Consider the following 24,012-nt stretch of genomic DNA (forward strand, 5'->3'; position numbering starts at 1 on the left):
CATCATGTTGATATTATATCAATAGTTAATATTTTACTTATTTATCTATGTATTATATTAATTGAAAATTTTAATATGTACGTTAAATTCTAATTAAATAAAAGTAAAAACTTAATTGAAGTCTTTCATAATAGATATTTAAAATAATTTTTCTCTGTAAAATCATCTTGATGGCAAATGTTCATTGATACTTGTCCTTTTTCGTAATTTCACACTCAAAAGCACTTTTTTAAGAAGTAACCAAACACAATCTGCTATTTAAATGCAGTCAAAAGCACTTTTCAAATGAATTAGCCAAACACAAATTGCTTCTCACCAAAAGTATTTTTCTTAAAAGCACTTTTTAAAAAAAGCATTTCTCAAAATAAACAATTTTTAGTGGCTAGGCCAAACAGGCTCTTAACCTCTCTGATTCCTTGTTTTTAAGGAAGTTGCAACTGATCATTAATATAGGACTCTTGGAACTGTTTTCTTAAATATAGGACTCTTTAAGTTCTTCACGGGAGTTTTTTCCTAATGTCTAGCAACCTGTAGAAGTGGGATAGAAATTGTTTCACATTTTTTTTAATATTTTCAAACTGCAAAATTTTTGGAGCTTTGTCCTAAATTTGTACACATGTCTAAATTTGCTTATGACACTTGGCGTAATGTGGTGCTTCTGTCTCTGCTTTTATATATAGATAGATAGACAATGAATAAAATATTCCTTCATAAATCAAATTCATATATTAGTGACACCAAAATTTCATAAATTTACAATTTGTTCACTTACATTGCAAAAAAATAGCTCAAACTTACTTTGCAAAGCTTTAACCCAAAAACACTTTTATACAATACTATACACTTATATACAAAAGACAAGTACATTATGTATATAGGTGTTTGAAGGTGTATACATATTTATACGCCTATATACATAATCACCCATATAAACCCATATATAATATTATAACCCATATACCCATATACACTCATATACAATATTATACACTATTATACCTTCACTACCCCTACCCCTCCAGATTTCTCCATCGCCAACCTCAACCACCTCCGGCCAACCCCACCGTCGTCACCTGTGCTCCACCACTACCTCGATGAGTTTTTTGATAGATCTAGTCAGACCTGAGACACTGCAAGGAGGAGGCAGCCAAATCTAAGCCACTGAAAAATTGTCGTCGTCGGAGAAAGAGAGAGGAAGCGCGGTAGAGAGAGAGGAGGCGTGGTAGAGAGAGAGAGAGAAGAGGAGGAGGGGGGCAAGAGAGAGAGTGAGAGAGAGAAAGAGAAGGAGGGAGTAGGTGTAGAGAGAGAAGGGCGGTGAACTCTCTCTCTCTGTCTGTCTTTTCCAATGGTGCCAACGGGTGGCACCGTCGTTGGGATGGCGGCGAAGCAAAGAAGAGAGAGGGGGGGGGGGGGGAGGAGGATCGAGTGGGTGGAGAGAGAGAGGGAGGAGGAGGGAGTGCGTCATTTTTTGAAAAATTTAAAAAAATGGGTCAATTTTGGTAGCATTGCCACCCTAATTGACATAGGATGTAATTAACTCATAATAAAAACCCATATTGAATAACTATATATAGTATTTTTAATAATAATATTATAAAATTAAAAAGAATGTGTCTTTTACTATCTGGTTATTTGCCTAACTTTTCTACCTAGGCAATTGTAAATTGGATGTTTTATTGGTCCGAGAAATTGGATTTACATGAACACATTCGTTGATTCAGAACATTTATCTTAAGTGTTTAATTTTCTATCATCCGTAAGCTTTGTTTGCAGAATATTATAATGGGAAAACATCACTAGTTGGCCCCAAAATATAAAATATTTACCCGTTTATGTTCCTTCCCAAATTATTTTTGCTTCTACCCCAATCGACTGAAAATATTTATCCGGCATATCCCTCGGCCAAACCCCTTTCTCTTTGTGATACCATTGCAGTATATTTATATATCACGATGGTATCATAGAGGTCTAAGAGAAGGACTGAATCAATGCTCCATGATACCATCTTAGTATATTTATATATCATGATGGTACCATGGTCCTGAGGAGTGTCTCGTTGAAGGACTGAAGTAGTCCTTCATGATACCATCACGGTATATGTATATAAGACGATGGTATCATAGAGAATTTTTTTTTTCAAAAAAGTGTGTCATTTTTATTAAATGAATATGATCATTCATAATACCATCTTGGTATATTTATATACCATGATGGTATCATAGAGGACTAAGAGAAGGACTGAAGCATCTTCCATGATACTATCTCAGTATATTTATATACCATCATGGTATCATGGAGGACTAAGAGAAGGACAGAAGGACTGAAGTATCTTTCATGATGCCATCTCAGTATATTTATATACCATGTTGGTATCATAAGTGGTGGTCATCTCAGGTAAATATTTTTAATTTTTTCAGGGAACAGAGAAAAAAATGAGGTATGGACGAGTAATTTTTTTTTATTCGAAGGAGCATCCGTGATCTTTCCCTATTATTATAATACCAAGTGGGGTGACATTTTCCGGTGCTTTTTCTCAACCAAAAAAGTGTCCTCATGATATGTTTTGTCATTATGCGACCAATTATCAATTGTGAAATATAATCTTAAAACTTAAAATAGCATTGGTTATCAAAACAACTTGAGATAACATAGATTAGAAAGGAACGGGGAAAGATCTATTGAGTAAGCCGAAGGTCTATGGATATTGTTTACCCCTAAAAAGACACTATAAGAAAGTATAAAAATGACAACAAAAAATTTAATATGTGGCAACAACTTAGTTTTATTGTTGGCAAATGAACTTTTTTGTTGCCAAACAATTTAATTTTGTTGTCATAGTATTGATTATTGTTGTAAAAAGTATTTTTGGCAACAAAAAAAAAATTGTTGCACGTCGTTGCAATAACAGCCGTTGGGAAAGTTTTTTACAACAAAAAAAAATTGTTGCCAAAAGTACTTTTTTGCAATAATAATCAATCCATGACAACAAAAAAGATTTTGTTGCCACATATCTTTTTTCTTGTAGTGAGGTAACAATTAAATTATACGCGGTTTAAATGATACATGGTTTAATATGTTGTTAATTGTAACAAAATATGGAATACGTAATGAAATTTGGAATGACATTCAATTATATATAAAGGACAAGGATTGAAATAGCCTGAATCTGTTATCGTTTCCCCTGTAATTGATCAGGTGCAGAGCTTTAGCTTTATGCACGAGCCAAATTGTTAAATATCTTACAAGACTTGAATATGAGATTTTACAAAGTGTGAGAGTAGAAATCAGATGATCCTAAATAGAGGGTTTACCCCTATTTATAGTACCAGGGTTAAAACCCTAATGTTCACTCAAATATGGTAAAATATGCTAATTACTACTATTGGCGGCGCCACAACAGCTGTAGCGTACCGGATTGCGGGATTGGCGGCGAGAAATTCGACCCGTCACGGATTTCTCGCGTTCATATCATCCAGTGTCACTCCGGCTTACCGGACTAACAACTCCTCGGACTTTGTTTCATCCGTATCACCGAACTCAAACCAATCGTCATGTTTTGATTCCCACGTTTCTGTTTTGCTTCGACCTCTTGTCGGATGATCGCAACTTTATTACCCTGATTTTTACCGTACACAGATAGTCACCACACTTCCCGGATCGATGTTCTTCGGGGTGACGGGAAGTAGAATGATAACCTCGGTATCTTCTCTTGTAAGCTTCTTTTCAAAAACAGGCGGGAAACCAGACGTCCCTTCATATCACATCTTTCTGACTTCGGACATGTGTATCTTCCTAATTGGTCTGTCCCTTCAGTTCTCGAATTCGGAACGTCTCGCCATTATTTCTCTTCCTCTGTAAAAGGTCAATTTTCCACTTTTCACTATTTACCACTCGATCAATTACTCCTCTAGTTTTCTCCGAATCATAAACTTTGTTCTTGTTTTCCTTCAAAACTTCATACCATTCTTCAAATCTTCATCCCAATCTTCAAATCTTCATCCTGAATCTTCAAATCCTCATCTCGAATCTTCAAATCTTCACCCCAGATGTCAGACGTTACCCCTCCTAGATCAAGAAGAAGAACCTCCCCCGGGTCCGAACTGATTGTGGTTGGACAGTCCGACCTTCCAAGATTGTTGTTCCGGATGGGGATGACGACGTTACCACCTTTAGGGATGGGTACTTAAACGTGTACACCTATCCCTTCACAGTCAACCTTGACCCTCCGATCGACCAAGTCATCCTCGATATGTGCAAAGCGTACAACTTATGCCTTGTACAAATTAGTCCATCCGTCTAGCGGATGATAGCTTGTCTCTGCTTTTTGGTTAAATGCAGAATTCACTTTACACCATTTGATCCGGCTATACAGTCCGCAGATCTTTTGTGGTGGGGTCGTAAAGCTCTATAAATGAGGGAAATACCCCATCATTTCCAGTGTCGATGAGAACAGAGACCGAGGCTGGTTGTAACGTTTCGTCGCTGTTAAAACCACGGAGATAATCCCGTCGGGATTTTTACCATTCCCTGAGTGGTGGAACATGAAACGTAAGCATCATAGAACTCTTTAAATTCTCCTCATGCTTTCAATTTGCCTCTTAACTCTTTCTTACACCTCTGCTGCTGCTTGGATCCCGGACGAAATAAAGAACTTCCTTGATTGGATAGAAAACATCATATGCCAAAGCCCGCACCAATTACGCACATGGAAAGATCTATCCGACAAGAAGTGGATAGCAAAAAATCACGGTAAGCATCGTTTTTCCTGTTTTGCTTCGTGTTTTTCCCTTCGCTCATCCTTTTTCTAACTCCGACATTATCTTTTTTAGGTCTACCGAAGGGTTCATCAATCCCAAGGCCCGAACCAACAGATGCCCTTCCCGTGCTAAGTTTGGTGTTTGATCCATCGGACTCAGCGTTGCATATTGCTGAGGCGAAGAAGAAGAAAAAAGATGCTAAATCCTCCAGGCCCCCAAGTCACCTTCGGTGGGTCACAAAAGGAAGAAAAGTTCCAAAGCTAATGGCGGTCCTTCATAAGTTTAGGGTCTGAAAGACTTCCCGGATGAAGATATTCTAATTGCAAAAGTCGGGACCAACGCAGCCACTACTACTGCTGCCGAGGAGAAACCCTCTCAAGTCGATGTTTTGGAGGGGAATGTAGTGGCTGGTTCGACCGAACCCATTGCTGGTGACAAGCTGAAAATATTTCAGTCCCTATGGCCGAAACCTTCCAAAGTCCTACTCCGTTAAAGGTCATCGTACTTGAAGCGGATACTATCATCGTTAAGGATGGCACGTCTTCGGAAGAGGAGTCTGCGGCCAAGAGGGCCAAGCAAACCGAGTCGACTTCTTCTCCTTCCCGTAGTTTCAGGCAGGAAGATTTCGATAGTATGTTTGCCAATGAAGGGGTTGTTATCGCATCTGATGTAATAGCGGGTGCCTTCGGGTTTAGCCACCTTGCTATTCCACAACTGCCGAAGAGGTCCCCCAAGGAATCGGAATTTGGTTCGCGGTCAAAGCTTATGGGGACCTTCCCGGCTCCGAGCGTCGATTCTAATAAGACAAGGTCGACCACTATCACCATCCCCGAGGATACTAGTTTCTTAACCCGGCCTGTCGGGGTAGCCAGCTACCTTCGACCCCTCGTGTCGGAATCCGATAGGGAGAAGATGGGACAACTCTCCTAGCAATGCCTCTTCAATGATAGCATGCACGTAACCAATTGGGTAAACACTCCATTCTTTGAAAAGTTTTATTTGCTTCGAGTAATTCTCATGGTCTGTTAATTTTTAGCTTCATTTTCCTTTTGCGGTCTATCATCCTTAAGAACAAAGGGTTCGTGTTATGCGGGAGATGGACGATCTGCAGAACCAATTGGACGCCCAAGTCCGAGAAACTGGGAAGTTCAAACTTCTCCTGCAACAAAAAGAAGATCAGCTGCAGCAAATTGGAGATCATTCGGTCCTCAGAGCTGAGCTTTACGAGGCTAAAAAAGAAACCCTCCGAATCGAGCATGACATCAAGCTTATGACCGAGACAAAAGAGGTCCTTGAGGTAGATATCAAGAAGCTCTTTGAGGACGCCTCCGCATCGGCCAAGCAGTTCGAGGAGCGCGAGGCAACCATCGCCTAACTGAGGCAAGAAGTAGACACCCTCAAGGTCGTGGCTGTCAATATCGAGGACAGGTTTTCCCGGGTTGAGGCTGAGAGGGCCTCCGAAAAAGAGATCTTAAGGGTGGCCCAAGAAAAGGAAGAAAATCGGGCCAAAGCCAACGAAGAGCTGATGGGTGAGCTTGAAACTTCTACCCGTGACCTCGACACTCTGAGTCAACAAAATGCCGACCGGATGGCCCAACTGCAGCAAGCTTTAGGCTGATGTTGATGTGGCCATGGCTCGGTCTGTGCTAAAGGCTGAGCATATGAGACGGAATTCTCAGAGGCTCACTTTGGAAGAAGCTCCGGGTGGCATCAAGAATATTGCCGCCAAGATCAAGCAGTCGAAGGTAGTTGAAGATGAAGCGCTGAAAGCACTCCTCGGAGATAGCTCGGAGGATGATCCCGAAGGTTCTGGCTCTGATTTCTCTTCAGAGGATTAGATAGGGTTTTAGCCCTTTTATTTTTTTTGTTGTAAGTTTATCAAGGTCAATCTCCATCTTTTTGTTTATATGAAAGCTTCGATTTGACTTTATTTCGTCAGTGTTTGCTTTTCGAGCATTTTCCTGCTTTCAATACTTTAAGATTTGAGTTGGGTGAATGACCTTTGAATCGGATAACATTACTAAAGTTACTCTGTTCGAATACGAACTAGGCGCGACCTTGAGTAAATCTTTAATAGTTTTCGCCTTAACGAATTTTTGAACCAACTTAAAGAATCTGAAAGTTTTAGGTTCGTTTTATACTGAGCCTTTTTCTGCCGGTGATTGTCTTTTGATGACATGTAAGGGCCTTACTTTAATGCTTGTGAATTCGGACGTCTCCAAATCACTTCGGGCATACGAGTTAAAGTTTTAGTTACTTCTAACTCCTTTTAGATTGTTTAATGTGTACAAATTAGGCTCAACTCACTATGACTTTAATGCCTTCGTTTTGTTCTGTCTATTTTGTGACGACAGTGCCTCATTGAGGGTATCCTGTGGGCTTCAAAGATTAATTTCTCAAGAATGTTAATATTCATGCAAGAGTATAATTAACACGAATTTTAACCGAAGTATTTTTCTCATTTCAAATTTTCTCGTACAAATAACTAATGCAAGACTCCTATGAACTTTTCTGCCTTTGCCGTAACAAATAAACTAGTCGGGCATGACTCATTTGATCGTTTGGCCCGTACAACAGATCCTAGTGCAGAAGGTACAAAAAATATCTAGCTTTATTGAGCTACCTCTAACTTGCCGAGGCTTCATCGAGCTACCTCTAACTTGTCGAGGGTATGGCAATCCCCCAGTGTTTGTGTTCGACATAGGAGAAGTCAAACACTAAGTCAATACTGGGCAATACCTAGTCCCCAACACTTAGCCGGCCTTCGATATGAAAGTAACATGTTGTACATTGTTGCCTCATTAAAAACCTTGCTGGAAAACCCACTTCGGGACAAAATCGAGCTAAGGGAAAAAGAGTGCAACACGTGTTTTCAGACCTAATTCTAACCTCTTGAACTTTGTCCTAGTCTGTACCTGCAAGGGTCAATTGACAAACAACTTTTAAGAAATTCACAAAGGGTTTGCGATCCATACCTTATCTTTTCAAGTGTGCCACATTCCAATTTGTTTGCAACTGTTGGCCTTCTTCAGATTCTAGTTGGTACGAGCCTTTACCAGTTATTCTGGTTACTCTGTACGGTCCTTCCTAATTCAGACCCAACTTCCCATCGAAAGGATTTTTGGTGTGAAGGGTAACTTTTCGTAGAACTAAGTCCCCAACTTGAAAGTGCTGAAGATTCATTCTTTGGTTATAATATCTTCCCATTCGTTCTTTTTGTGCTGCTAAATGGACCAACGTTGTCTCGCGAAGTTCATCCGTTAAGTCAAGCTTTACAGCTATAACCTCGTCATTCAACTCGTCCGTCGCGTACTGGAATCTTAAGCTCAGTTCCTCGATTTCCATAGGAACTAAGGCATCCGCACCATAAACTAGGGAAAACGGCGTTTCACCAGTGTTCGATTTTGAGGTCACTCTATAAGCCCAAAGTAAATCCGGAAAAACTTCCTTCCGATTGCTCTTAGATTCCTTCAACTGATTCCTTAGATTTTGAATGATGATTTTATTTATTGACTCCGCTTGCTCGTTCGCAGTTGGGTGATATGGAGTTGATAAAATCTTCTTAATTGTAAAACCTTTGAGGAAATTACTAACCTTATTTCCAATTAACTATAGGCCGTTATCACACGTTATCTTGATGGGCATACCGAATTGACAGATGATGTGATCCCAAATGAAGCCAATGACCTCTTTTTCTATGACTTTCTCAAAGGCCTGCGCTTCAACCCAATTAGAAAAATAGTCAGTCATAAATAAAATGAACCGTACCTTACTAGGAGCCCAAGGCAAAGGTTCGACAATATCTATTCCCCATTTCATGAATGGCCATGGAGACAGGACCGAACGCATCAGCTCCTCCGGTTGGTGTATCATCGGTGCGTGCCGCTAGCACTCATCGTACTTCTGGACGAAATTATTTATATCTCCTTCTATCTGGTTCCAGTAATAACCGGCCCTGATCAACTTCCGGACCAACGAATCTGCTCTTGAATGATTGCCATAAGTCCCCTCGTGGACTTCGCACATCACATAATCTGTTTCTCCAAGCCCCAAAAATCTAGCCAAAGGGCCGTAGAAAGATCGACGGTATAATTGTCCATCGATCAAGCAGAATCTCACTACTTTGGTCTGAAGAGCTCTGGACTCCTTAGGATCCAATGGCAGCTTCCCATTTTGAAGGTAGTCAATATACCTATTGCGCCAGTCCCAAGTCAAACTTGTTGTGTTTACCTCGGCATGGCCATTTTCTACCGCAGAGTTCATCAACTGAACGACCGTATCGGAGTTAAATTCTTCCGCTCCTACTGATGAACCCAAATTGGCCAACTCATCAGCCTCATTATTCTGTTCTCTTAGTACATGCTGCATGGTCCATTCCTTGAATCGATGTAAAATCACCTGGATTTTTTCCAAGTACCTCTGGATCCTTTCATCTTTTACTTTGAAAATCCCGTTAACTTGGTTCACGATTAGAGGCGAGTCACATTTTTCTTCGATGACTTCAGCTCCCAAGCTTTTGGCCAGCTCTAAACCTGCAATCATAGCTTCATACTCGGCTTCATTGTTAGTCAATTTTAAAGTCTTTATTGACTACAGGATAATATCACCTGCGGGAGACTTAAGTACGATTTCCAGTCCGAACCTTTTCACGTTCAATGCGCCATCTGTGTGTAAGGTCCAGACCCCCGAGGTTTTTCCTGAAGTTGAAAAAAGTTCTTTTTCCACCTCGGGAACCATTGCGGGTGTAAAGTCTGATACGAAATCTGCTAAAATTTGAGACTTTATAGCCGTTTTGGGCTTATACTCAATGTCATAACCACTAATTTCTACCGCCCATTTTGCTAACCTACCAGATAATTCCAGTTTATGCATGACATTTTTTAACGGGTAAGTGGTTACTATGCATATAGGGTGACATTAAAAATAAGGTCTCAGCTTTCTAGATGTATTAACAAAGCTAGAGCCAATTTTTCTAAATGAGGATATCGAGTTTCCGCACCTGTCACGACCCGACTAGGGGCCATGACGGATACCCGGGGCTAACCACCGAGCACCGCTCATACTACTTGTTGACACCTAATTTTGGCTCGCCATGTTTGAAATTAACGTTTCGGGTGGTCCTGATTCGTTAAAGAGCACGACATAGCTTTTTACACATTTTTACATTTTTTGATGATTTATTGATAATTGTTCTCATTTTAGGAATTTTATCAATTTATTGACATTTTTCAAGAATCATTATTTTTGCACATGTATAGCGTTATACAATCATTTTGTGCAGTTAATAATTGTTTCTTTATTTTATAGCAGTACATTTTTGTATCTTATACATTAATATTTATATTTTATACTTACATTATTATTTATACATGTATTAGTTAACTATATTTTATTACAATCCGTCGATGTAGAGAAAATCGGAGCAATTAATTCTTCAACGCAGAGCAACAATTTGATCAAGTCAAGGTCTTGTCACTTTTTAAAAAATGACATTTGAAGTGATGAGTTGGGTTCTTCATCCATTGGTTAATAAATTTTTACACATGAGTTAAAAGGGGTAAAGGGGACAAGAGGGGGAAGACCATTATTCTTTGGACCATAAGATGGGTCATTTTGTTTTATAAAATAAGTTGAAGGGTTCAATTTTATTTTCATCATCTTCTACACACACACAACACACTCTAATTTTAGATTTTTGCCCTCTCCTCCCAAGAAAACCCCCTAAACATCTTCTTCCTTCTTCTTATTCACCAAAAGAGCCGCCAACTACCCTCGACGATCCACCGCCGGTCTCCACCCACCACTTCACACTACCCACACATATATTCTTTCTTCTCTCTACACTTTCTACACTTTCTTTTCACAAGAAGACTAGCAAGACTAGCCTCTTCTTTCTCTCTCTATAGTTATTCATTCTTGTCTTTATATTTTTCATACATTGTCTTTATATTATTTATTCATGCATTTGCCTTTACATTTTTTCATGCATTTATCTTTACATTTTGTTCATGCATTGTCTTTACATTTATTCATGTCTTTACATTACATTTATTCATACATTTATATTTACATTTATTCATGCATTGTCTTTACATTTGTTCACGTATTTTCCTTTACATTGATTCATTCATTTATCTTTACATTTATTCATGCATTGTCTTTATATTTATTCATTCATTTTATTTACATTTATCCATACATTGTCTCATATTTTTCATGCATTTTATTTATATTTTTTACATATCCTATCTAGTTTTTGTTTCTCTCTACATTTTCTTTACACTTGCAAGCATTTTCTTTACCTTTTGTCAATAATGTAACACTAAATGCTCATTTTATTTTTATTTCTTTTACACATTTTGTTCTTTATATTTTCTCTACATTGTCTATACATTATTTTTACATTTACATATATATATATATATATATATATATTTTACATTCTTATATTTTTTGCACATATCATATACTTATACATTCTTATACTGTGTATACTACGCCAATTCTAAGTCAAAACAAGTTTCATCTCTCTTTTGTCAAATCATTTTTCAATGACTTTATGTCAAATCACTTTTTAAAGACTTTATGTCACATATCATACTTTTATTTATTTTTTTCAAATTATTTTAACTAACACATTTTTTCTTTCATCTTGCAATTTATTACAAACTATACTTTTGGCCGATGAAGAAATTTCCGTCGATTTCCAAGGCCTCCCCTGTACAAAAGACGGGTTTTTATGTTAAGTTTATTCATTATTTCTTTAATTCATTCGATAGTTCTTTATTCTCTTACTAACACTTTTACTAAGTGTTTATAAAGGTACCCGGAGACACATCCCGAAGACGACACTCGGAAGGAACCCGAAGACTTCATCGAATCTTTATACACTTTTATACTTACGAGGTACATTATCTTTTATATATTCTTTTTTAATATTCATACTTTATAAACAATTGATACTTGATATAAATACATTTTTATACACTGTATATACTTAGTATATTATCACCTAGTGTAGCTTTTCATGAAGTCATACCATTTTGAAAACATATAATAATAATGATAAACGGATAGATAACCCCCCTCTAGTGTTCAGTTAAACTAAGTTTAAGGACTGTCTTCGAACAGGCTCTAAGGGATGCTTAATACCTTCCCTTCGAGGAAAAATAAAACCCTTATCTAGAATCTCATAGGTTTCGTGGACTAAAAATGGAGTAGACACATAAATACATATATGTTTCCTGTTTTTCCTTAAAAATAAGGTGGCGACTCTAACCCTTTTATACCAGTTAGAAGAACCGAAAAGTTGCAAACTATCTTGGACCCATTCAAAATAGGGCCTAACACAACTATTCATCATACTCATCTTGCGCTCATTCATTAATCTCATGCTTCTAAGCTTCGGGAAACCATTTTCATTTTGAAACACAATTACCTTTATATACATAAGCCCTTTGGCTATCAAAAGAATATACATATACAAATGGGAAATCGTGAGACCATACTACCCATACATACGTATCTACGAGCCTCTACTAGAGTACTAGACATATGGACGGGCATCCTACGCCGTCGTGCCCAAAACATATATATATATATATATATATACACACAAAATAGTAAATCAGTAGCACCTCCGGATAATAGAGTACTCTTAAAATCTGCTGATAGCTCCTATGAGTCTAGATCACCTCCCTATCTACCTGTGGGCATGAACACAACGTCCAACGAAAATGACGTCAGTACGAGTATTGTACTGAGTATGTAAGGCTTAAATAAAATGAGCATAATAAAGGAATCATAAAACATAAGGTGAAAACATAACCTGCTTAGCCTTTAAGAGTAAATGCATTTTAAACATATCACATACATCGACCTATCACATATATATAATCCTCATTTACCCGCGTCCGGGCACCATCATACGCTGCCCACTAGTGGTGGTCATGTCCGTCCATCTAGGCGTGGTGGAATCACAAGCAGCCCGCATTAGCGGTGACATGTCCGGCTATTCAGACACGATGTACTCATTAGCAGCCCGCATTAGCGGTGACATGTCCGGCCATTCGGGCACGGTGGAATCGCATCATCATGTGCTCAACATAGACTTATCATTATCATAACTCTCATAGGCATATCATGACCTTAACATAAACTTATCATAAACTTAGCATCCTCTTACATTTATCATAACACATACATTAGAACTTAGAGGCAACTATGGATATGTCGGGGTGACATAAGGTCGTGAACCCCCGATTACGTTATGGAGTAATCATATTCATCATATCTCACCTTGAAGGGATTAACATTTTAAGGTGAGTGTACGCAAGGAAAAACATCAATGGAACCATACTTAGGATCATTAACTTCATGGACATTATATCTTGCTTTAGAACTCTTTAGACTTAAACTCTTCATCATCATTACCATTATCATATTTGTAACATATCTCTCACTCTTGTTATCGCATAAGAGGCTCTATATACATTGACTCATACTCTTTCCTGAATGCAAGAAAGTCATAGAGAGTAAGGAAAATAAGGTTGGAGGACTCATGCCTTAGAAATGAAGGGGCTAGCCTTACATACCTTTATGATTCGCTAACTCTATCACTTAAATGCTTCTCTCCAATGCTCACGTTTCTACCTTCAAGGAAGTTCGTACTAAAATTAGATAATCGAAGGCATACTCATGCTTAACTAAAGCTAACGAAAATCGGGTAACATCTTCCTTTATTTCGATGACTTCCTCCACATAATAACTCCCAATATCACAGCAACACCCACCATATCTTAATCAACAACTCCATCAAGATAGACATTATCAATCCTAAACATTCCCTATCATTCCTTTATAACCCTAGCTATGGCACTATCCCGTGTCCATCCTCATACAATGCCTCTACACATCTTTACTACTATTCATAGCAAGATTACACTCATTACATATCAAGAACTATGATTCAAGTCAAGTCATGATTTAAAAAGAATCTTTATTTTCCATATTTGCACCTCATGCCCCCCTTCTTTCCACAATCCAAGTCTTTCAAACCCTCAATAGTTTAAATAACATGGGAGAATCATAAAACTTACCTTAATCACTTGGGAATAATCCTTGAGGCACTCTACTCCATTAGAATGAAATCCTCCACTTGCATGCCAGAGAAATTCTTACCCTTCACAAACCCTAATAGGCTTCCTAGTACATGAATCTCTTAAATCCTGGCTTTTGATCTTAATTTCTTGGCATAGATTGTTATAGAAATAGAGAGAGGGTTTTAGAGGGTTCTAGAAAGATATAGAACCTCTATTGAGGAGAAATAATGAATTAAAACGTGGGAGCTTATATTTATACCCAGTGCTGGAAACTTCCACATCGGCGGGTCGACGGCTCGTCGACGTGTCGACAATCTGTCCCTTGGGCCGTCGACGCTAACTGGTGTCAGCAGTTTCCTAAACTGTTTCATTTGCTCCGATTCGATTCGTTTCACTTTCAATTCCCTCGAAATGTCAAGAATACATACTTATACACCTATACATATACCAAGCAAATATCTCATACCAAATATCTGGTGCGGACTACTGTGCCGAAGGTATACACCACCAATAAGCCGAAATCTCCTTGAAATAAAATGGGAGGTGTAACATTCTTCCCCCCTTTAAAAACATTCGTCGTCGAATGTTAAGTTCTTGGGAATTTTACGAAATTTTCGCCAGAGTTTCCCCTGTAATATGGCATTACCAACCTGTCAAAACAACCCATGATAATAATGCCTCACAGGGCCACAACATCATAGTAATAAAGTTTGGCCACACACGACCCGAAAGCATAAAAAGAAAACATGCATACCTCATAATCTTGACGTTTCATTTTGGATTTCTTCCGGGGGCTGAAATAAATGTGGTTGCTTGGCCTTCATATTTTCTTCCGCCTCCCAAGTCATCTCTTCTCGGTTGTTATTTCTCCATAAGACCTTAACTGAGGCTACCTCTTTATTTCTAAGTCTCTGTACTTGCCTATCTAGTATGGCAACGGGTATTTCTTCATAAGACAGCTTTTCTGTCACTTGAACATCATCTACTGGGACGATCCTAGTAGGATCTCCAACACACTTACGGAGCATTGAGACATGGAAAACCGGATGGACTGATTCCAGTTCTGAGGGTAAGTCCAATTTATAAGCTACTTGACCCACCTTGCGGACAACCTTATAAGGTCCAATGTATCTAGGACTCAGCTTTCCTTTCTTACCAAATCTCATCACTCCTTTCATTGGCGACACGTTTAAGAATACCAGTCATCAACTTGAAATTCTAAGTCTTGCCGGCGGTTGTCCGCGTAAGATTTCTGACGACTTTGGGCTGTCAACAATCGATCTCGGATGACCTTGACCTTTTCCACTGCTTGTTGGATCAACTCAGGGCCTATTAGTTGTGTCTCCCCGACTTCAAACCACCCAATTGGGGATCTACACTTTTTTCCATATAGAGCTTCACACGGAGCCATTTGGATACCAGAATGATAGCTGTTGTTGTATGCAAACTCAATAAGGGGTAAGTGGCCGTCCCAACTACCACCGAAATCTAGAATGCATGCTCGTAGCATATCCTTCAAGGTCTGAATAGTGCGTTCGGCTTGCCCATCAGTTTGCGGGCGAAATGTTGTGCTAAGCTTCACCCGAGTACCCAATCCTTCTTGGAAAGACTTCCAAAACTTAGCTGTAAATTGCGCTCCCCTATCAGTAATAATGGACATCGGAATACCATGGAGTCGCACTATTTCCTTAAGATACAATCTTCCATAATCATCTGCTGAGTAAGTAGTTCTGACTGGAAGGAAATGGGCTGATTTTGTGAGTCTGTCCACGATCACCCATATGGAGTCATACTTGCTTCGGGAGCGAGGTAACCCTACAATAAAGTCCATATTTATCATTTCCCATTTCCAGGTTGAAATCTCCATTGCTTGCAATAATCCTCCTGGCTTTTGATGTTCGATTTTCACTTGTTGGCAATTTGGACATTATGCTACAAATTCTGCTATGTCTTTTTCATTCCATCCCACCAATACATTAACTCGAGATCATGATACATCTTTGTTGCACATGGGTGGATAGAATACCGAGAATAATGAGCTTCTTCTAGAATTTGGCGACGTAATTCTGCAACATTCGGAACACATAGCCTGCCTCGGTATCTAAGAACTCCATCTATAGAAGTTTCAAAGGGGACTTCTCTTTCTCATGAAATGTATCTCTATAATGGTTCAACTGAGGATCTTCGTATTGACGTTCTCTCACCTCCATGTCTAAGGATGAAACAGTTGGGTTGTGACTACCAATTCTCGCATTGCCTGAATCAATTAGGCGAAATCCAAGGCTGGCTAGTTGGTGAAGCTCACGGGTTAATTCTTTCTTCTCCGGAGGAATCTCACATAGACTTCCCATTGATTTACGGCTAAGTGCATCGGCCACTACATTCGCCTTTCCGGGGTGGTATAAAATACTTACATCATAATCTTTTAGAAGTTCTAACCATCGTCTCTGCCATAGATTTAACTCCTTCTGCTTGAAAATATATTGGAGACTCTTGTGATCTGTATAGATATCGACATGTACACCATACAAGTAATGCCTCCACATTTTTAATGCATGAATAACCGCAGCCAATTCGAGATCATGAGTTGGGTAGTTCTTTTCATGTTTCCGCAACTGTCTTGAAGCATAAGCAATGACTTTACCGTGCTGCATTAATACACATCCTAGCCCAATCCCAGAAGCATCACAATATACAACATAACCATCTGGCCCTTCTGGGAGTGTCAAGACTAGAGCTGAAATTAGCCTATCTTTCAGTTCTTGAAAACTGCGTTCACAAGCATCATTCCACTGAAATTTTGCTGATTTCTGAGTTAGCTTTGTCAATGGTGTTGAATAAAGGAAAACCCCTCCACAAACCTTCTGTAGTAGCCTGCCAATCCCAGAAAATTACGGACTTCTGTAGGCGTTGTAGGCCTTGGCCAAGTCTTCACAGCCTCAATTTTCTGAGTATCCACTCGGATGCCATCATCTGAAATAACATGACCCAAAAATGTCACAGAATTCAGCCAAAACTCGCACTTTGAAAATTTTGCATACAGTTCTCGAGTTCGAAGAATTCCAAGAACAATACGTAAATGGTCTGCATGCTCTGACTCTGTGCGAGAGTACACTAGAATATTATCAATGAACACTATTACGAATAGATCCAAGAGAGGCTTAAATACATTATTCATTAAGTTCATAAACACTGCCGGAGAATTAGTTAAACCAAATGACATCACCCAGAATTCATAATGGCCATATCTCGTTCTGAAAGCTGTTTTGGGGATGTCTTCTTCTTTAACTCTCACTTGATGATAACCTGACCTTAGATCTATCTTAGAAAACCACTTGGCACCCTGTAATTGATCAAACAAATCATCAATTCTTGGAAGAGGATACCTATTCTTTATCATCACCCTATTCAACTGCCTGTAATCGATGCACATCTGTGGGGAACCATCTTTCTTTCGCACAAATAGGGCTGGCGCTCCCCACGGTGATGAACTAGGCCTAATGAATTTTTTTTCAAGTAAATCCTTCAATTGTGCCTTTAGCTCTTTCAACTCTGCAGGAGCCATTCGGTAAGGAGGAATAGAAATAGGCTTGGTGTCCGGCAACACATCAATAGTGAAATCAATCTCTCTTTCCGGAGGAAGGCCTGGAAGTTCATCTGGAAATACATCCGGAAACTCATTCACCATCGGAACGGATTGGAGAGTTGGCGACTTTGCTTCGGTGTCATGAACTCGTACTAGATGATAAATATAGCCTTTAGCTATCATCTTTATTGCCTTAAGGTAGGAAATAAACCTACCCCTTGCGGATGATGTATTACCCTTCCATTCAAGCACGGGCTCTCCCGGAAATTGAAATCGAACCACTTTCATTCGACAATCAACATTAGCATAGCATGAGGCCAACCAATCCATACCCATAATCACATCGAAGTCTAACATTTCCAGCTCAACTAAATCAACATTAGTCTGGCGATCACATATCACAGTCACACAACTTTTGTAGACTTGTCTAGCTATCACGGGATCACCAACCGGAGTAGATACCTCAAAAGGTTTAATTGGCTCGGCATGAATGCAGTGCCCCTGGCGAAAGGGACGTTAGTAAGAACAATGTACCGAGTATGTAAGGCAATGGAATAACTGAAACTGAACTGGAAACTATATAATCTGGAGGCTAAAGAATTCTCAGAATGGCCCTCTGATCTGTCTCAATGAAATGCAATACCATGATATCATATGTCTCACTGACCAAGTGGCCAGGCTAAACAAAAGTCTCACTGACCCGTCGGCCAGGCAATTTTGTCTCACTGACCAAGCGACCAGGCTAAATAAAAGTCTCACTGACCAAGTTGCTAGGCTAAATAAAATATATGCATATCATGTATGTGCAAAACAATACCGATATTGTAACATGTCTCTTCTCTCTCTCTCTCTATGAACTCAAGGACATAGGAAGGGAATATAGTCCCGTAGAAAGAATAACAATCACTCAGAAATCATGTAACAATATGACAAGCTCTTAGGCAATTTCTGGTCACAAGATTATTACACTCTTACCTTATACGGAATCATGCCAAGAAAAGAAGGAACAACCTTAACATACTTGTTTGATCTCCTACTACTTAACGCTTATCCTTCCAAGCTCGTAAATCTACATTCAAGAGCATTCATACTACAGTTAGGCTTATTGATATATGCCTATCTTAAGTCTTTAAATTAGACTTCTTTAGAATCTGCCGAAATTCGGGTAGCATCTCTCCTGTTTATATCCCTAGCCTGAAATCATAATACCAACATCCAACACAACAACAATAACTCTAACGCTAACAACATCATCATCCATACCAAAATATTCCATAAACCATCCCATACGATGTTTATCCAATTTCTCAACCAACAATTTCGTTATACGATCATTTAATAGATCTACCTTCGTAAATAAACCTAAATCAATATCAATAAGGGAGAATTCATACCTTACTCCTGCTAGAACTGCAATATCTTCAATATTCACCTTGAATTCCAGCCAAGATTCACTGCAATACGATACTATAATCGAAACTATACACTGTCTGAACCTGATTCCGGAGATTATACTTAATTTGCGTTAAAATTTGATGATTGGAAGTTGGGGGAAATTTCCAGAATATTTGGGAAGTTTGGAGGGGTGTTTGGATGAAAAATGAGGGAGTAAGCCCCCTTTTATAATGTTCTAGAGTCGGGCTGCACCGACCTAGAATTTGCTCAGCGTGTTCGCGCTAAGTTATCCCCTGGATCCTCTGCGCGTTCGCGCCACCTCCAGGGGCGTTCGCACAGAGTTAATCTCAGCTCTGGCAGTCTATCTTAAAATGCTCATAACGTTTGATTCCAATGTCGGATTAACGTGCGGTTTGTTGCGTTGGAAACTAGACTTCTTGAACTTCAATTTAGGCTTTTACTTTACCTCAAAACGCTTCATATGCTAAAAGATATTCTTTCCCCAAGTTAGACCAAAATCATCGTACAAAATCTTGCCCAACTTCTTTCCAAAGTTCCAACAAACTTAATTTCCTTAATCCACTTGCCCTCCAATCCTTCCCTAGCTTATTATATGAACTTAAACCTTTATAATCATAAGGTGGGCGCATATTACCTCATTTATCTAAGAAGGTACTCCAGTATCCACAATTACACAGCTAACACCTAACGAAACTTAACGTACAAAACTACGAGGTGTAACATTCCTCCCTCCTTAGAAACATTCGTCCTCGAATGTTAAACTCTTTAAGAATTCTACGAGAATTTCGCCAGAGTTTTGCTTGTAACTATACCACTACCTTCCTGTCACAACATCCTAAAATATACAGTGCCTCACAGGGCTATAACATAAACGACATTAATGGCCTCACATGCTCAAGGAACTATAAGAAGGAAAGTGTTACGCACCTGAAGATAATAATGTCTCTGTCTGAACTTCTTCTGGGTATGGAAACAAATGTGGATACCTGGACTTCATATCTTCCTCAGCCTCCCAAGTCATTTCCTCCCTATTATTGTTTCTCCAAAGAACTTTCACTGAGGTTACATCTTTAGTTCTTAGCCTCTGAACTTGTCTATCCAGGATTGTAATGGGAACTTCTTCATATAATAGTTGCTCGGTAACCTAAACATCATCGATGGGCACAACTCTCAAAGGATCTCCAACACACTTACGAAGCATGGATACATGGAAGACTGTGTATATGGACACTCTACGAATAATCCTATAAGGCCCAATATATCGAGGGCTAAGCTTATCCTTTTTACCAAATCTCATAACGTCTTTCATCGGCGACACCTTTATGAATACCCAATCATTAACTTGGAACTCCAAGTCTCATCGGCGATTATCCGCGTAAGACTTCTGTCGACTTTGGGTTGTTAATAATCAATCCCGAATAAGCTTAACTTTATCCACCACTTGCTGAATTAAGTCTGGCCCTACTAATTTCGTCTCTCCTACTTCAAACTATCCAATTGGTGATCTGCACTTCTGCCCATATAAAGCTTCATACGTGGCTATCTGAATGCTGGCATGGTAACTATTGTTGTACGCAAACTCAATAAGTGGCAAGTCATCATCCCAATTACCTCCAAAGTCTAGTACATATGCCCTTAACATATCTTCAAGGGTCTGAATAGTACGCTCAACCTGTCCATCTGTCTAGGGGTGAAATGCTATGCTAAGATTCACCTGAGTCCCCAAACCCTCCTGAAAAGATCTTCAAAAGTTAGCCTCAAACTGCGCATCCCTGTAGGAGATAATGGATACAGGTACATAATGAAATCAGACTATCTCCTTAATATAAAGCTTTGCATAATCCTCGGTGGAGTAAGTAGTCCTAACAGGCAGAAAATTTGCTGACTTTGTCAGTCTATCGACAATTACCCATATAGAATTAAACCTACGCTGAGACCGGGGTAAGCCTGAAATGAAATCTATATTAACTACTTCCCACTTCAAGTCGGGATCCCCATAGCCTGCAATAAGCCACCAGGCTTCTGATGTTCAATCTTCACATGTTGACAATTAGGGCACTAGGCTACGAACTCCGCTATATCTTTCTTCATTCTATCCCATCAATAAACCTCTTTGATGTCGCGGTACATCTTTGTTGACCCTGGGTGGATAGAATAGTGGGAGCAATGAGCTTCCGCCATAATCTTCTGACATAATCCCGCTACATCGGGAACACACAACCTATCTCGATATCGGAGGACTCCATTTCGAGTAACCCCGAATGGTGATTTCTTCTTTTGTGGAGATGTATCCTTGTAATGGGTCAATGAAGGGTCTTCATATTGACACCTTTTCACCTCGGCCACTAAGGATGATGTGGCTGTTGTATGAAAAGTAGCTCCTGCATCTATTACTCTGACCCCCAAGTTGGCTAACTGAAGAATCTTATGAGCCAGCTCCCTCTTTCTAGCCTGCTGGTATGCTAAACTACCCAGAGGTTTGCAGCTGAGGGCATCTGCTACCACATTCGCTTTCCCCGGGTAATACAAAATATCAACATCATAATCTTTCAGCAATTCTAACCACTGCCTCAGCCGTAAGTTTAGCTCCTTCTGTTTGAAGATGTATTGAAGACTCTTATGATCTGTATAATTGTCAACATGAATGCCATATAAGTAATGTCTCCAGATTTTAAGTGCATGAATCACGGCTGCTAACTCTAAGTCGTGAGTTGGGTAGTTCTTTTCGTGCTTCCTAAGCTGTCTAGAAGCGTAAGCAATCATCTTGTCGTGCTGCATTAATACATAACCCAATCCGACCCTTAAAGCATCACAATAGACGGCATAACCTTCGGATCCCTCTGGAAGCGCCAGAACTGGTGCTGAAGTCAATCTATCCTTCAATTCTTGAAAAATCCACTTGCAAGCATCATTCCATTGGAACTTAGCTGTCTTTTGAGTTAACTTCATCAATGGGGTAGAAAGAGAAGAAAAGCCCTCTACAAACCTTCTATAATATCCTGCTAAACCTAGAAAATTACGAACCTCTGTCGGCATCATAGGTCGAGGCCAAGTCTTCACAACCTATATCTTCTGAATATCCAATTTGATGCCCTCATCTGAAATAATATGCCCTAGGAAAGACACAGAGTTTAGCCAAAATTCACATTTTGGGAATTTCGCATACAGCTTCTAGTCCTGAAGAACTGAGTACCATACGCAAATGATCTATATGCTCAGTCTCTGATCGAGAATAAACCAGAATATCATCTATAAACACAATCACGAACAGGTCTAGGAAGGGTCTGAATACACGATTCATCAGATCCATAAATACAACTGGAGCATTAGGCAACCCGAAAGACATGACAAAGAACTCGAAATGACCATATCTAGTCCAAAATGTTGTCTTTGGAATGTCTTTTCCTCTAATCCTGACCTGGTGATAAATCGACCTCAAATCTATCTTCAAGAAATATCTAGCACTCTGCAGTTGATCAAATAAATCATCTATCCTCGGAAGTGGATACTTATTCTTAATCGTCACCTTGTTCAACTGTCTGTAGGCGATACACATCCATAGTGAACCACCCTTCTTTCTTACGAATAATATTGGGGCTCCCCACAGTGACATACTAGGTCTGATAAAGCCCTTCTCTAATAGATCTTTCAACTCCTTCAACTCAGCAGGGGCCATCCTATAAGGAGGGATAGATATCGGTTGAGTACCGGGTAGTACATCTATAGCGAAGTCAATTTCTCGCTATGGTAGGAGGCCTGGAAGCTCGTCTAAGAACAAATCTGGGAACTCATTAACTACAGGAATTGACTGAAGAGTTTGTGGTTCTGCTTCTGTATTCTAAACTCGAACTATATGATAGATACAGCCTTTCAAAATCATCTTCTTCACCTTGAGATAGGAAATGAATCTACCTCTCAGTGAAGCCGTATTGCCTTTCCATTCCAAAACTGGTTCCCCGGGGAAGTGGAACGTGACAGTCTCTGTCTAACACCCTACATTAGCATAAACAGAAGCTAAACAATCCATCCCCATGATGATGTCAAAGTCGACCATCTGCAACTCTATAAGATCTGCTATGGTCTGACGATCACAGACAACTACAGAACAACCACGATAAATCTTCCTAGCAGTAACAGGTTCACCAATAAGTGTAGACACAGAAAATGGTTCATTTAACAATTCTGGCGCTATACTGCATATTTCTGCAATAAGTGGAGTGACATAGGATAAATTGGACCCCGGATCTATCAACGCGTAAACGTTATATGAACAGACTATCAATATACCTGTCACAACATCTTGTGAGGACTCCAAGTCCTGACGACCTGCCAAAGCGTAGATGCGGTTCTGAGCCCCACCTGCACCAGAAGCTCCTCTCCTACCTCTGCCTCTTCCCGCTGAAGACTGAGGCCCGTGCCCAGAAAGACGCATAGAGGCTGATGACCCCGCTATAGAACCTGTCGGCTACGCCATATCAGTAGGTCTCCCTTATGGGAAGTCCCTCTTGAAATGATCTGGGCTGCCACAAGTATAACAAGCCCTTGACCCATACTGACATCGCCCATGGTGCGCTCTACCACAATTACCACACTACTATGGCAGTGATCTAGCCTATCCCGGACCCCTCTGCTGTTGTGACCTGGGCGTACGGGAACTCTTATCTAGTCCAGAGAGAATATAATACCCTGATCTGTATCCCTGGGACTGAGCTGATGGTGGCCTAAATGTCCTACCCTGGTAATGGGGTCCGAAACTCCCCCTGTTATCACCCTGCTGACCAACCGTCCTAGCCCTCTTATGATGCTCTCTCTCTATCCTCTCAGTCACCTGCTGCTGACGTCTAAGATCCTCGCAGTTCTGTGTGAATGCCAGGATACGAGAAAGGTCCATATTATCATTCACTGCCACAGTGGTACAAGCCTCAACATAATCGGGGTGCGAACCTGCTATGAACCTGTGAATCCTGGCCCTCGATGAATCAAAGAAGGATGGAGCATACCAAGGATTCAAATCGGAGGCAATAATCTCAAACGCCAGAACTACCTTGCTGGACAGTTAACAACTGATCTAACCTCGCCTCTCTTATTTCCAACGGTAAATAACGATCAAGAAAGGCCTCTAAAAACTCAGACCAACATGCTGGAGGTGCCT

The 24,012-nt window shown here is 39.8% G+C and overlaps 1 protein-coding gene across 1 annotated transcript; it reads right to left on the minus strand.

Annotated features, from left to right (window-relative positions):
* Positions 1 to 20,667: 20,667 nt before the first annotated feature.
* LOC132639598 (uncharacterized) lies at positions 20,668 to 21,896 on the minus strand. The gene is made up of 2 exons (XM_060356038.1): positions 21,689 to 21,896; positions 20,668 to 20,861 (listed from the first exon to the last, which is right to left on the minus strand). Exons 1-2 carry the CDS (start codon positions 21,894 to 21,896, stop codon positions 20,668 to 20,670), a joined length of 402 nt encoding a protein of 133 aa, XP_060212021.1.
* Between the last annotated feature and the right edge of the window lie 2,116 nt (positions 21,897 to 24,012).

Source organism: Lycium barbarum, chromosome 5, assembly GCF_019175385.1.
Source record: "Lycium barbarum isolate Lr01 chromosome 5, ASM1917538v2, whole genome shotgun sequence".
Lineage (NCBI taxonomy): Eukaryota > Viridiplantae > Streptophyta > Magnoliopsida > Solanales > Solanaceae > Lycium > Lycium barbarum.